General features: G+C 35.6%; 1 protein-coding gene and 1 pseudogene across 1 annotated transcript in view; both read left to right on the top strand.

Moving 5' to 3' along the window:
* Positions 1 to 16839, top strand: part of PALS2 (protein associated with LIN7 2, MAGUK p55 family member) — a 134849-nt gene that overhangs the window by 50789 nt on the left and 67221 nt on the right. Inside the window, 1 exon segment of the mRNA XM_077121522.1 lies at positions 5950 to 6068. Within this exon segment, the coding sequence (XP_076977637.1) occupies positions 5952 to 6068 (117 nt within the window). The 5' untranslated portion in view covers positions 5950 to 5951.
* Positions 1474 to 3262, top strand: LOC143685623 (microtubule-associated protein RP/EB family member 1 pseudogene; annotated as a pseudogene).

Here is a 16839-nt window from a genome sequence, read left to right as displayed (position 1 = left end):
ACAAATTAGATAACCTAGATGAAATGGACACATTTCTAGAAACACACAAATTACCCAAACTAACTCGAGAAGAAATAAGTGATTGCAACAGACCAATAGAGATTGAATCAGTAATCAAAACCCTCCCAATAAAAAAAGTCCAGGACAGATGGCTTCACTGGCAAATCTTACCAAACATTCCAAGAAAAACTTAACACCAGTTCTGCTGAAACTCTTCCACAAATTGAAGATGAGGGAACTCTTCTCAACATATTCTATGAGGCTGTCACTTTAATACCAAAGCTAGGTAAGGATCCCAGAAGAAAAGAAAATTACAGTCTCTCATCCCTTACAAAAGATGCAAAATTCCTTAACAAAATACTAGCAACTTGAATCCAATAGCACATCAAAACAATTATACATTACAATCAGGTGAGATGTTTCCCAGTTATACAAGGTGGTTCAATATAAGAAAATTGATTAATGCAATAAATACATTAATAAAATAAAGGGGGAAAAAAACAAGCAGACTTCTCAGAAAAGGCATTTAACAAAATATATCACCATTTCTTGATGAAAACGCATAGAAAACTAGTAGCAGAAAGAAATTTCCTCAACGTAATAAAAGGTGTATATGAAAAACCTACAGCTAATTTATTAATCTCAATGATGAAAGACTGAAATTTCCCTGTAAGATCAGAAATTAGATGAGGTTTCCCACTGTCACTTCTATTATTCAACATTGTACTAGAAATTCTAGCCAGTGCAGTTAGGTAAGAAAAAGAACTAGAAGGCATTCAAATTGAAAAGGAAGTAGTAAAACTTTCTGTATTTGCAGATGGCATTCTCCTGTATACAGGCATTTCTTGTTTTATTGCACTTCACTTTAATGTTCTTTGCAAATGTTGCATTTTTTACAAATTGAAAACCCTGCTTCAGGCAAGTCTGTTGGTGCCATTTTTCCAACAGCTTATGCTCACTTCTGTGTGTGTCACATTTTGATTAAGATATGTACATTGTTTTTAAAAGACATGATAGTACTGCACACGTAATACACACAGTATAGTGTAAACATAACTTTTATATGCACTGGGAAACCAAAAAAATTGTGTGACTCACCTTATTGTGATAGTCGCTTTATTGGAGTGATCTGGAACTGGACCCACAATATCTCAGAGTATGCCTATATAGAAAATCCTGAGGATTTCACAACAAAACTGCAACAGCTAATAAACAGATGCAGCGAAGTGGTGGGGTACAAGATCAACGTGCATTGAAAGTAGTGTTTCTGTACACTAACAATAAACAATTTAAAGAGCAAATCAAGAAAAAATTCCACTTACAATAACAACTAAAAGAATCTGATATCTAGGAATAAATCTAACCAAGAAGGTAAGGGGGAAATATTAGGTTATATATATGTTACTGTAATTTAAAAATTAAAAACAAAACAAAACAGGGGCAGGGTGGGGTGGTTTAAATGAGACGGAGACACAGTAGGATTTGGGTATTAGGCAGCGGTTGCAGCCCTGCCAAGAGCCAAAGATGGCAGTGAATGTATATTTGACATCAGTGACCAATGATAATTTAAGTCAACATGATATGCTGGCATGGATCAGTGAGTCTCTGCAGTTGAATTTGGCAAAGATTGAACAGTTGTGCTCAGGGGCTGACTGTTGTCAGTTTATGGACATGCTATTCCCTGGCTCCATTGCCTTGAAGAAGGTGAAGTTCCAAGCTTGGTTAGAACATGAATACATCCCAGAACTTCAAAATACTACAAGCAGGTTTTGAGAGAATGGGGGCTGACAAAACAGTTGTGTACTAATTAGTGAAAGGAAAGTTTCAGGACAATTTTGAGTTTGTTCAGTGGTTCAAGAAGTTTTTTGAAGCAAACTATGATGGAAAAGACTGTCATCCTGTGGCTGCTAGACAAGGTCAAGAGATGACAGTGGCTTCCTCCCTTGTTGCTCCAGCTCTGAATAAACCAAAGAAACCTCTCAGTTCTAGCAGGGCAGCTCCACAGAGGCCCATTTCAACATAGAAAAATACTGCAACTCCTAAAGCTAGTCCAGGTGTGAGAAAGAATCCTGGTGTGGGCAATAGGGATGATGAAGCAACTGAATTGATGCTGCAGGTCAATGTATTGAAGCTTACTGTGGAAGACTTGGAGAAGGAGAGAGATTTCTACTTTGGAAAGCTAAGGAACATTGAATTGATTTGTCAGTAGAATGAGGGGGGAAATGCCCCTGTATTGCAGAGGATTTGTGAACATTCTTTATGCACAGATGAAAGCTTTGTGATACCTGATGAAGGGGCCCCACAGGAGGAACAAGAAGAGTATTAACAACTTGGACCAGCAAAGCCAGTCTAAATTCTTTACTCCAAACACATGCTTAAATGTAAAATACTCTCTTTTATTATTATTAAAGGACCCATTGGTTTCTTTTCATAAGCAAAAAAAAGAAAAAATGCCTCTTCTTAAAAAGTGCACTTTGCAAAAGTTTCGCTCCATTTCCATTAAGAATGAATTAGGAGCTTTTACCTTGCAGCAGAGCAGTATTAACAGCTAGTTCCTTCAGCTAGGGAACAGAGAGGCTGACCCTGGGGCTCACCATGTCGTTGCTGGAAACGCTGATTGCTGGAGAAGGTGTTATGTCATACATTGAAGTGGAGACCTCAGTAGAGAAATGGAAAGACTGAATTGAATATTAAGTTAATGTGAAATCTTGGCAGAGAACATTAAGAGTATTTAAAAAAAAATAGGACTGTATAACTCAAAAAATGAACCCTGATGTAATCTGCCATGGACTATAATTAATAGTATAATTATAATAATATTGTTTTCATCAATTGTAACAAAGTTACCTCACTAATGCAAAGTGATCATAACGGCAATCTGTGTGTATGTGAGGGCAGATGTATGGGAACTCTGGTTTTTCTACATATTTTTCTGTAAACCTACAACTTTTCTAATAATAAAAAATTAAGAAATGTTCAGTATCATTGGAACTTTGAATACTGGCTGTAAATATTTGATGGCATGAGGAATTATTAGTTGTGCTACCAATATTTTGGTTCCATTATTTAAAAAGAGTTCTTGTGTTTTAGACATATACCTTCCAGTATGATATCTGGAATTTACTTCAAAGTTATATAATGTCAGAAGTATATAGGAGTATGAAACAAAACTGGCCATGAGTTAATAATTGTTGGAGGTGATAATTGTTAGGTTCAGTATACTTTTCTGTCTCATTTTTAATGTATTGGAAATTTTCCATAGTAAAGCTTAAAAATAAAAATTAAAAATGTCAAAAAAAAAGAAAAATAAACAAAAAGCTAGCTACATTGACAGCCACAGGGCACAAATACTTCTAAAGATTGAGTTTTGTTCTCTGTCCACTTAACGGGAAACCTTAGGCATTAAGCAAAATCATGAAGTAGACTTTGTTTATTTATCCTTTATTTCCTAACCCCTTCTTCCTTTATCTAATTCCAGTACTGGTTTTCCTTCTCCTTGTTTGAAGAGCACGATGTTCTTCTCTTCACTTCTTTACTACTGACAAATTGTCCATTCACTTATCCATTCTTACTAGGAGACCTAGAGATTGACCTGTCCGATTAAAATAGGAGGAAAGAATGCTTTGGGAGGGAAATCAGAGGTAGGTAGTAGAGAAAAAGTCTGAGCAGATATTAGAACAATATTTGAGTATTTGGAAAGATTATCGATAGAACTGGGAAAAGCTTGTTGGCATGTTTGGGGGAAAAACTTGAGTTTTTTTTAACAGTTGGTTTTATTTAAAAAATTAAGTGCCAGGGGATAATAGAATATGAAAACTTAATCCTCAAATTCACAAAATACATAGATAATGTTTAAAATGGGTGATGAAAAGTAGCAATATTAGTATATTAGCCAGAAATATTATTTTAAAAGCAATTAACAAATTGAAAATAGTTACTTTTGGATTATAGAATAAATTGGGAAAGGTTGGAAGGGTTGGTCTGCCTGGACCAGAGAACTCCTTTATTTTATTATGCCATGTAGTAGTATAATCTGACTTTTAATAATGTGTATGCTTTATTTTGGTAAACATAAAAATTATTATTAAAAGCAAACAACTGTAGAATTAGTAGATTTATTCTTTGGGAACATCAAGAGGGGATAAAACTGATGAGATTAGTCCTAATCTTACTAGGATTATAATATTAAATGAAGAAGCGGTCTAACTTTATTCTTTTGTATATGGTATTCAGTTTTCCTAGCATCGTTTGTTAAAAAGACTATACTTCCTCTAATTATCTTAGCACAGTTATCAAAAAGTAACTGACCATTAATTTATGGGTTTATTTCTGGACTCTCAATTCTGTTCCATTGATCTGTATGTCTATCCTTATGCCAGCACCACATTGTCATGATCACTATAGCATTGTAGTAAATTTCTGAAATCAGGAACTCCTTGTCCTCAAACTTTGTTTTTCTTTTTTAAGGTTTTAGCTATTCTGGGTTCCTTGCATGTCCATATGAATTTTAGGATCAGCTTGTCAATTTCTGCAAAAGGGAACTGGATTTTGATAGGATTGGCTTTGAATCTGTAGATAAATTTTCATAATATTGACATCTTAACTGTATTAATTCTTATATTCCATGAACATAAGATATCTTTCCATTTGTTTAGGTCTTTATTTCATTGATGTTTTTGTAGTTTGAGTATATACAAATCTTTTACCCCTTTTGTTAAATTTACCCTAAGTATCTTATTCTTTTTGATGCTATTTTAAAGGAATGATTTCTTAATTTAATTTTCAGATTGTTATTATTAGTATATAAAAATATAATTACTTTCTTTATATTGATCTTGTTTCTTACAGCCCTGCTGAGCTTATGTAATAGTACTGATAAGCTTTTTGTGGATTCTTTAGGATTTTCTGTATACAGAATGATGTCATCTGCCAATAAATATAGTTTTACCTCTTCTTTTCCATTCTAGATTCCTTTTATTACCTTTTTTTTGATCAATTTCCCTGGCTCGAACCTTCAGTATATGGTAGAATAGAATTAGCATGAGCAGACATCCGTCTCTTGCTTCTGACCTTAGGGGAAAAACTTTCAGTCTTTCACTTTTAGGTATCATGTTGACTGTCAGTTTTTCATAGATGCCCTTTATTATGTTGAGTAACTTTCCTGCTCTTAGTTTGTTGAGTGTTTTTATCATGAAAGGTGGATTTATCAAATGTTTATTTCTCTGACTATTGAAATGTCATGTGATTTTCATTCTTTTGTTATGAATACAGTGGATTATATTGCTCGATTTTCATGTGTTAAACCATCTTTTATTCCTAGGATAAATTCCACTTGATTATGATGTGTAATACTTTTCATGTGTTGGTGGATTCCGTTTGCTAGTATTTTGGTAAGGAGTTTTGCAACTGTATTCTTAAGAGGGATATTGGCAGTAGTTTTCTTATATTGGGTTTGACTGGGTTTGATACCAGGATGATACTGGACTTATAGAATGGGTTGGGAAATAGTTCCTCCTGTTTTTTGGAAGAGTTTGTGAACAATTGGTGTTAATTTTTCTTTAATTGTTTGATAAAATTCACCCTTGAAGCCATTTGGGCCAGGCTTGTGGTTAGGTTTTTTTTTAATTACTCATCCAATTTCTTTACTTGTTTTAAGTCTATTCAGGTTTCCTATTTCTTCTTGAGTAATTTTTTTTTTATTTGAAAAATATAAACTTAAGTATAAGATTGTCAGCGTGTATATGATTGTCAAACAAAGCCCAAATTGCATATAAAATCTTGATGTATTCCTAATTCGTAGGAAGTCAGTTTGAAACCTATACTATTTGATAATGTTTTAATGTAATTTTTAAAAGAACCTTAATTTCTCCTTTTTTGAATTATTTTATAGTATTCTAGATAGTGGATTCGAATTTGATTTTTTTTTAAATATTGCTTTTATCTCAGCAGCAATGCAGCAAGTGTTGGATAACCTTACGGAGCTGCCCTCATCCACGGGAGCAGAAGAAATTGATCTAATTTTCCTCAAGGGGATTATGGAGAATCCTATTGTGAAATCACTTGCTAAGGTATATTGATATATTTGTAGTTTTACTGAGTTATTTTAAAAAATTGATTTTTTTTGCTGAGCTCTTTCTCAAGTTCTACTATTTAGAATTTGCTTGATATAACATAGGCTTAATTGGCAAAAATTATCACATAATGAAATCTTAACATACCCCCAAATTAGACCACTTTTCCCTTTTCTTTGCTGACTTTAAATGCAGGATGAAATGATTCTTAGTTTTTACCTAACACCTTTAAAGTTTAGGGAACTCAACTGCATTGTCCTGTTATAATGGAGCCTGTGACAAAGATCCTGGTACTAAGTCTACTCTCAACAATAGCAAGGTATTGATTTTCTTCTTTTATATTAGAATGTGCACCTGTTTTTTCATTTAAATTCTCAACTTCCTATGTCTAGTGTTTTTCCAGATCTTAATTTTTTTCATGTAGTCTCCCATTTTTTAAAACCTTTTTCTGTTATAGTCAACACTGTAGTTTCTTGTTAATTCTCCATAAACTCATTTCTGCTGTATTATACTTATATTGCTTCCAGATAGTAATTTTCATAAATATCACTAAAGCCTACTGTATCACAATCTTGCTATCCCATACTTTAGAGTTTACTAAATGATCCCTGCTTTCAGAAATCTGTGCCACACGCCCTCTATGATCGTCTCCTCACATGGCTACCTTGTCATTCCCTTTGCCTTTTGCCTTCCCTAGAATGTTGGTTTCTCCCTCTGCTGTGATCTTTACTAACACAACCTTTCACTTGATTTCATCTAAGAATTTTGGAAATCAGTTTTCCTTTTACAAAAGTGAACATTTAATGGGCAGTATAATGGTGGCTCGGTGGCAGAACTCTTGCCTGCCATGCTGGAGACCCAGGTTCGATTCCATGTGCCTGCCCATGCAAAAAAAAAAAAAAAAAAAGAAAGAAAAGTGAACTAATGTTACAGAATCTTCATTTTATTTGTTTTAATTTATTCATCACTTACTGATATTATGATCAGATGCAATAAAGGTTTTGGCTCCTGTTCTAGTTTGCTAGCTACCAGAATGCAACACACCAGAGACAGATTAGCCTTCAATAAAAGGGGATTTATTTTGTTAGTTCTTCAGAGGAAAGGCAGCTAACTTCCCACTGAGGTTCTTTCTTACGTGGGAAGGCACAGGATGGTCTCTGCTGGCCTTCTCTCCAGGCTCCTGGGTTCCAACAACTTTCCCCGGGGTGACTTCTTTCTGCATCTCCAAAGGCCTGGGCTGAGCTGCAAGTGCTGAGATGAGGAATGCTGAGCTGCTTAGGCTGTGCTACATTGTGCTCTCTCATTTAAGCACCAGCCAATTAAGTTAAAGGTCATTCATTGCAGCAGGCATGCCTCCTAGCCGACTGCAGATGTAATCAGCAACAGATGAGGTTCATGTACCATTGGCTCATGTCTACAGCAACACAACTAGGTGCCTTCACCTGGCCAAGTTGACAACTGAATCTAACTACCACAGCTCCTAAGTAGAAACTAATCTGTTTTCAGATTGCCCACCTGGAATTTTCATTTTAATCATTTTTTTTATTGTAGTCTTTTCAGAGTTTATTAAATATTCCTTTACTTTCATAAAAATATACAAGATATGATTTATTTTCACATTCAAGCTTTTTATCATAAATACCAGTTGCCATTCTCTATAGTGATAAAATAATGGTTTCAGGGTCCATTCAAATAATAGAGGCTATTTGATCCTCCATTAATGACTCACTGAATTCTTATTTGTATTTTAAAAATAGTTTTTCAACTCTTCCCTTGATATCATATTTTTGGTAGTCAGTTTTTATTGTGAATGTATCTATTACACCTTTTGTAGATGTAGAAACTAGATGATGATAGGATATGTCATTTTATGCAGTGCTTTTAGATTAGAAAGTCTTTAAAATATACTGTTTTGCCTTTGAAACACCTCAGTGGAAAACTAAAACTCAGCACATAAATGATTTTCCTGCAGTCACTTGGCTAGTAAATGACAAAAGTAGGGGTTAGGTCAGCTCTTTCTACCATAGCACAGGACTCGAATATGTATAAAATAATGATAAATTTTTAGAGGAATCTTAAAAACTTCTCTGCGGGTAAAAATTTACTGACTTTTGTGCCATTGATGTTGGCCTTTTGGATGAACAAGGCCATATTTCTTGTTCATATTTAACAAGTAAAATGACTTCTGAGCAGGTGCTACTGTACTCTTTTGATGATAAAGTGAGATAAATAACGTAAGCACTCAGTAGTATCCAACATTCAAGTTGGTTTATAAATAGAAGAAACGTAGTTCAGTACTCCTACAATTTAGGTAAATAATTCAGAGGAATAGAGTGGGGTTTCTGCTTGCAAGAAAGAGTCACAGCAGGCTAACACTCCCAGAACAAGGAGAAGGAATGAATAAATTGCTGAGGAAGCAAAGACGCATGCATACGTTGACTTCTGGAGAGACAGGAACATGTGACCAATAATCATGAGAACAATAAACAATAAAAGCAGTCCCGTATAGAGTCCTTTTATTAGAATTAGTAAATAGGATTTTGAAATAATTTATTAATATATTTTTTTAATGAGAGAAAAGATGGGAAAAAATTAATGAAGTCTTGTAAAATGTTGCTAGAAACTTAGAATCAAAACAATGAGTCCACAGGATATTCTAGGACTAAAAAATATAATATTTGAAATTAAGAGCTCAGTTGGTGGGTTTAATAGAAGACTGTACAGAGGAAAATAGGTCAATAGTAGCCATCCAAACTGAAGCAGAAAAAAGAACGAGAAAACAGTAAGACTGATGGCTGGCAATTAAATAGCAGCTATGAGTGCCATAACAAAATAAATTGAAGTCTTTAAAGTGCTGAAAAGAAAAATGACTGTCAACTGGAAAATATGTCTAGCAAAAACAGTTTTTCAGTAATAAAAGGAAAAATAAATTTTTTTCTGAGCAAATTTGTCTATTTATTCAACAAGAAATACAAAAATTAATTATTCTGAGAGACAGTATGACAGAGAAAATGGTCTATTATTAATATAATAAATTAATGAAATTTAAAGTTTTGTGGCATCTATTAGATGTATAAATGATAGCCCAAAAGGAAGGAATGACTAAATAATGTTGACCTTTTAGAAGATCCTTTTGTTTGTGTTTCCTAACAGGTAAAATGGTTAGATGACTTCTGATCAGGTGGCATGCTACTGTACTGTTTTGATGATAAAAGTGAAATAAAGAACAGAAGTACCCAATAGTATCCAATTTAGTATCTTAAGAAATTGTAAGATTCTTTCATTGTTCAAGAAGCGGTATGAGTAATAGCATAATGTAAACTGTTAAAAATCCACATCTCTATCCAAAGTGAAAATACAAGGAGGACTAACTTTTACTTCAAGCCATAAGATGGAAAAAAAAAAGAGTCTAGAACTGACCTTCCTCCAGAAATATTAGAAAAATTGGGAAAATATAGAGGGAAAACTATGCCTAAATATTTGGCAACAAAAACTGTGATCCCTGATAAGGGAAGCAAATAGGGTGAGCACTAAAATTGTCTGGGGGCACTTTCTTGGCTTGAGTTCAGTAAGAGGAAGCCCAGACCGAACCAAGCAGTTTTGCTAATTTGAAGAGAAAGAGCTTGGAATGTGGAGAGACCAAGGTGAATAGAATTTGTAGGGCACAATACCAAAGAGAAGGAAGCTGCACAGAGGAAGAGCTCTGTAGATCTGTAGAGGGAACCCCTCAAGTCTTTGAACACATACAGATTTGCAGATATGTGGGATAAGCCTCTATGGAGTCCAAGGAAAGATCCACTGGAAAGCAGCAGACTAAGCAATTTCCAGAGCTTTTAAAGGTCTGGGAATAGTTTGTATTTCTATCATACTAAGTGGATAGTCCTCATAATACCTAGGATGTGGTATAGAATTCTTAAAGTTTTCACCTTAATTAGTCCAGAAATAAAGGCTGCTTTGGACCTATCCTAACAGAGTTTAAAAGCAAACCTTGAACAAATCATGCCTATTCTCAATTAACTTAAATGTGTAAAGAACTTTTAAAAGTTCTCAACTTCAAGCACTCAACATTCACAATCCAACTACCATTAAAAATACCAAGCATACAAAGCAGCAAGAAAATGTAATCCATAGCTATTGGAAAAATCAGTAGAATCAGGCCCAGGAATTATGGCTGATGGAATTAAGAAATAAAGACAGTAAAATAGCTATTATAAATAAATTCCATATGTATGTTCAAGAATATAGAGGGAAAGAACAGGATAGGAATGGAAAATTAAAGATCCATATGGAATTTCTAGAAATGAAAAATACAGTATTTGAAATGGAAAGTACCCTGGGTGAGATTAATCCTGCAGAAGAAAGGATTGGTGAACTTGAAGGACATGGCAATAAAGACTATCCAAACTGAAGCATTGAGGAAAATAAGATTTTTAATATTATCACAAAAACTGAGTGATGGTAAATTTTTTTCATTATTCTATTTTACTGAGTTACCAGTGGGAAAATATAAAGCAGTCTGTCACAGGTGAAATTGGAGCCCTAAAATGAAGTTGATGTGTGTGAAAAAGAGTTGGAAAAGTATTTACCAAAATTGTTCTAAATTTGATGCAAACCAAAACCCGCACATTCGAAAAGCTTATGAAGCCCAAAGCAAAAGAAACAAGATAAATCCCATGTGTCGGTTTGAAAAGGTTTATGTATCCTAGGAAAATTTAATGCTTTAATTCTAATCCCATCTTGTGGGAGCAAGTTTCTTCTAATCCCTATTCAGCACTATAGTTTGGAAACTTAAGTTTTCTCCAAGGAGATGTGGCACAATGAATTGTGGGTATTAAATTTGATGAGATAGAGACGTCTCCACCCATTCTACGTGGATCGTGATTAGTTTACTGAAATCCTATAAAAGAGGAGACATCTTGGAGAAAGTTGAAGATTCAGAGAGAGAGCAGAAAAGAATGACAGAACCACGACAAAGCCACATCAGAGAATGCCATAGAACTACGAAGCAGAGAGTCCACCAGCCAGCAACTTTTGAAGATGAAGAAGGAAAATGCCTCCTGGGGAGCTGGAGAGGAAGCTAGCAGATGACCCCATGTTTGTCATGTGCCCTTCCAGCCAAGAGAGAAACCCTGACTGTGTTTGCCATGTACCTTTCCACTAGAGAGAGAAACCCTGAACTTCATCAGCCTTCTTGAATCAAAGTATCTTTCCCTGGATGCCTTAGATTGGACATTTCCATAGACTTGTTTGAATTGGGACATTTCCATGTCCTAAAAACTGTTAACTTACAACTTATTAAGTTCCCCTTTTTAAAAGCCATTCCATTTCTGGTATATTGCATTCTTGCAGCTAACAAACTAGAACACCTCCATAAGGTACATCATAATCAACTATTTGAAAACCGTGATAAGATAAAATTTAAAAGCAACTCAGAAACAGGAAGGGGCATATTATGGACACAGGAAGATAGATAAAGACAGTTTGGCAGTTTCTCAGAAAGCTAAGTGTAGCATTGTCTTACAACTTGGCAGTCCTGCTACTTGGATATTCCCAGAAGATCTGAAAGCAGGGATGCAAACAGACATTTGTACATAGTGTTCATAGTGACATCATTCACAATTGCCAAAAAGATGAAAACAACCCAAATGTCCATCAGCTGATGGATAAGCAAAATGTGGTATATACATACAATGGAATATTATTCAACAGTAAGAAAGAATGAAATCCTGAAGTATGTGACAACATGGATGAACCTTTAGAACATTATATTGAGTGAAATAAATCAGACACAAGAGGACCAATATTGTATGATCTCACTACTATGGACTAATTATAATATGTAAACTCATAGATTTAAAATCCAAAACATAGGTTAAATGAGGCTAGAGAATGGGGAATGGTTGCTTAACATGTACAGAATTTTTATCTAGGTGGAACTTAAACTTTTGGAAATGGATAGAGGTGATGGTAGCACATTGTGAGTATGATTAACAGTGCTGCATTGTGGGTGAATCTGATAAGAAGGGAGAGTTTAGAGTTATGTATGTCACCAGAAGGAAGCAATGTTATTGAGATATATTCATACACCATACTAGAATACAGTGAATCAGTGGTGGATGGTAACTGAGATTAACTGTGCAAGTATTAGAAAGTTCTTTCATGAACATAGAAATGTATGGCAATATTACAAGGAGTTAATAATAGAGTGGTAAATCTACCTATTGCAAAACTATGGGCTATAGTTAACAGTAATATCTTAATATTCTTTCATCAACAGTAATAAATGTACCACACCAATACTAGGGGTCATTAACAGGGAGTGGATAAGGGTTATGAGATGTTTTGGGTTTGCCTTTTTTCTTTTTTTTGGAGTCATGAAAATGTTCTCAAATTGATGTTCACGACAATGTGATGACACTGTGAACCATTGATTTGGATGGATAGTATGGTGTGTGACCTATCTCAACAACATTGCATTAAAATTTTTTTTAAAAGGACAGCTTAATTGTCAGCACAAACTATACAAATGAGAAGATAGTGGAATAATATCTTAAAAGTGTCGAAAGAAAAATTTGTTTCTAAGATTACAACCTAGTAAAAATATCTTTCAAAAATGAAGGTAAAGGGGCAGTGCAATGGTGGCTTGGCAGAATTCTTGCCTGCCATGTTGGAGACCCGGGTTCTATTCCTAGAGCCTGCCCATGCAAAAAAAAGAAAGAAAGAAAAGAAAATACTTCTTCATACATGTAAAAGCTGAGAGAATTTATTATCAACTGTCCTGCCTGCAAAAAAATATTAAAGAAGCCCTTGCAGGCAGAAATAAAACTATGCAGATGGAAATTTGAATCTACACAGAGTAATGAAGAACATCAAAAAGTATTGAAGAAATTAAAAGGCATCCTTTCTCATTTTTCAGTTTTTAAAAGATAATTGACATTTAAAACAAACGTAACAGTAATTCATCATGGGGCTTATAACGTTAGAAATAAAATGTGAAGCAATAATAGCATAAGGAAAAGAGAAAAGTATACTGTTGTAAGGTTTTTATATGTAAATCTTATGATATAGGAAGGAGATTCTGATAACTTAAAAGATGTTTATTGTAAACCCCAAAACTAAAACAGTAAAAAGAATAAGTATGTAGTTAGTAAGCCACTAATAGAGATAAAATAGAATAATGTAAAAATACTCAAAACAAATGATGGAAGGAAAAGGGAGAGGTGGGCAGAGAAAGGATAAGACAGGAAAACAAATAGCAAGATGGTAGTTTAAAACCCAATCAGTTAGATAATTGCATTAAATGTAAATGGCCTAAACATTCCAACTGAAATGTAAAAACTGCCAAATGAGATTAAAAATATAGCCCTAACATACGCTTTCTACCATAAGGACAAAGAGAGATGATTTTAAATTAAAAGAATGGAAAAAGAGATTCCATGCAAGCACTAATTGGAAAAATAAGTTGAAGTAGCTGTATTGATATCAAAGTAGACTTTAGAACAAGGAATATTATCAAGATAAGGAAGGGCATTGCCTCATGACAAAGCATTCAGTTCATCAAGAAGATATCATGCGAGACTTCCTGGAAGATGGCGGCTTAGTAAGACGCGCGGATCTTAGTTTCTTCTCCAGGACACCTACTAGGGGAGTAGAAACGATACAGAAAGCGCCCAAAGCCACAACAGAGATAAAAAAGACAGCGTACCCCATCCTGGAACGGCTGGCTGGCTGAGAGAAGCAGCTCGGGTGAGATCGCCGAGGCGCGCGGGCCTTACCAGGCGGGGTGGCAAGCGGCCGGAGTTACTCCCTTCCCCCTTCCCGAGCAGGCTGGGTGAATTGGAGAGGTGCTCCCCTGAAACCAAGGCGACTAGCGCCCACACCACGCGCAGCCCCCGGACCAACTGAGAGAATTGGATCGGAAACCCCCAGGCCGCGGAGAACAGTGACCCCGTGACTCCCGGGGAACGTGCACTCTCTCGGGCGGGCCGCTGCCGCTGGCGCCCTCCCGCCACGCTTGTTGCCCAGGGCCGACTAGGAAATTCGGACGGGCTCTTTCCCTGGCTGCGGCGACCAGCAACCCTCCCTGCGTTCGGACACCCTCCCTGCGTTCGGACCCCGGGCCGGCTCAAGCCGCTTCGGCTAGCAAACCCCCAGGACGGCGAGAGTTTTCCAAAGTTTAAGGTCCCACAGCACCTTTTACTGGTGGGACCCGCAGACAAACGTGTGCCACGAGCGCCACCTACTGGGCAGGATAAGAAAAACAGAACCCAGAGATTTCACAGAAAAATATTACAACCTTGCTGGGTCCAACACCAAGAGAAATCTGAATAAATGCCCAGACGCCAGCAGCAGAAGATAACTGTCCACGCTCAAAAGATTGAGAATATGGCTCAGTCAAAGGAACAAACCAATAGCTCAAATGAGACACAAGAGCTGAGACAACTAATGCTGAATATACGAACAGAAATGGAAAACCTCTTCAAAAATGAAATCGATAAATTGAGGGAGGACATGAAGAGGACATGGGCTGAACATAAAGAAGAAATAGAAAAACTGAAAAAACAAATCGCAGAACTTATGGAAGTGAAGGATAAAGTAGCAAACATAGAAAAAATAATGGATAGCTACAATGATAGATTTAAAGAGACAGAAGATAGAATTAGTGATTTGGAGGATGGAACATCTGAATTCCAAAAAGAAACAGAAACTATCGGGAAAAGAATGGAAAAATTTGAACAGGGTATCAGGGAACTCAAGGACAATATGAACCGCACAAATATACGTGTTGTGGGTGTCCCAGAAGGAGAAGAGAAGGGAAAAGGAGGAGAAAAACTAATGGAAGAAATTATCACTGAAAATTTCCCAACTCTTATGAAAGACCTAAAATTACAGATCCAAGAAGTGCAGCGCACCCCAAAGAGATTAGACCCAAATAGGCGTTCTCCAAGACACTTACTAGTTAGAATGTCAGAGGTCAAAGAGAAAGAGAAGATCTTGAAAGCAGCAAGAGAAAAACAATCCATTACATACAAGGGAAACCCAATAAGACTTTGTGTAGATTTCTCAGCAGAAACCATGGAAGCTAGAAGACAGTGGGATGATATATTTAAAATACTAAAAGAGAAAAACTGCCAACCAAGACTCCTATATCCAGCAAAATTATCCTTCAAAAATGAGGGAGAAATTAAAACATTCTCAGACAAAAAGTCACTGAAAGAATTTGTGACCAAGAGACCAGCTCTGCAAGAAATACTAAAGGGAGCATTAGAGTCAGATACAAAAAGACAGAAGAGAGAGATATGGAAAAGAGTGTAGAAAGAAGGAAAATCAGATATGATATATATAATACAAAAGGCAAAATGTTAGAGGAAAATATTATACAAACAGTAATAACACTAAATGTCAACGGACTGAATTCCCCAATCAAAAGACATAGATTGGCAGAATGGATTAAAAAACAGGATCCTTCTATATGCTGTCTATAGGAAACACATCTTAGACTCAAAGATAAACATAGGTTGAAAGTGAAAGGTTGGGAAAAGATATTTCATGCAAATAACAACCAGAAAAGAGCAGGAGTGGCTATACTAATATCCAACAAATTAGACGTCAAATGTAAAACAGTTAAAAGAGACAAAGAAGGACACTATATACTAATAAAAGGAACAATTAAACAAGAAGACATAACAATCATAAATATTTACGCACCGAATCAGAATGCCCCAAAATACGTGAGGAATATACTGCAAACATTGAAAAGGGAAATAGACTCATATACCATAATAGTTGGAGACTTCAACTCACCACTCTCATCAAGGGACAGAACATCTAGACAGAGGATCAACAAAGAAATAGAGAATCTGAATATTACTATAAATGAACTAGACTTAATAGACATTTATAGGACATTACATCCCACAACAGCAGGATACACCTTTTTCTCAAGTGCTCATGGATCATTCTCAAAGATAGACCATATGCTGGGTCACAAAGCAAGTCTTAACAAATTTAAAAAGATTGAAATCTTACACAACACTTTCTCGGACCATAAAGGAATGATGTTGGAAATCAATAATAGGCAGAGTGCCAGAAAATTCACAAATACGTGGAGGCTCAACAACACACTCCTAAACAACGACTGGGTCAAAGAAGAAATTTCAAGAGAAATTAGCAAATACCTCGAGGCGAATGAAAATGAAAACACAACATATCAAAACTTATGGGACGCAGCAAAGGCAGTGCTAAGAGGGAAATTTATTGCTCTAAATGCCTATATCAGAAAAGAAGAAAAGGCAAAAATTCAGGAATTAACTATCCATTTGGAAGAACTGGAGAAAGAACAGCAAGCTAACCCCAAAGCAAGCAAAAGGAAAGAAATAACAAAGATTAGAGCACAAATAAATGAAATTGAAAACATGAAAACAATAGAGAAAATCAATAAGGCCAGAAGTTGGTTCTATGAGAAAATCAATAAGATTGATGGGCCCTTAGCAAGATTGACAAAAAGAAGAAGAGAGAGGATGCAAATAAATAAGATCAGAAATGGAAGAGGAGACATAACTACTGACCTCACAGAAATAAAGGAGGTAATAACAGGATACTATGAACAACTTTACGCTAATAAATACAACAATTTAGAGGAAATGGACGGGTTCCTGGAAAGACATGAACAACCAACTTTGACTCAAGAAGACATAGATGACCTCAACAAACCAATCACAAGTAAAGAAATTGAATTAGTCATTCAAAAGCTTCCTAAAAAGAAAAG

The sequence above is a fragment of the Tamandua tetradactyla genome, chromosome 1, assembly GCF_023851605.1.
Source record: "Tamandua tetradactyla isolate mTamTet1 chromosome 1, mTamTet1.pri, whole genome shotgun sequence".
Lineage (NCBI taxonomy): Eukaryota > Metazoa > Chordata > Mammalia > Pilosa > Myrmecophagidae > Tamandua > Tamandua tetradactyla.
Note: the sequence above shows the minus strand (reverse complement) of the source record. Positions and strands in the feature narration are given on the sequence as shown.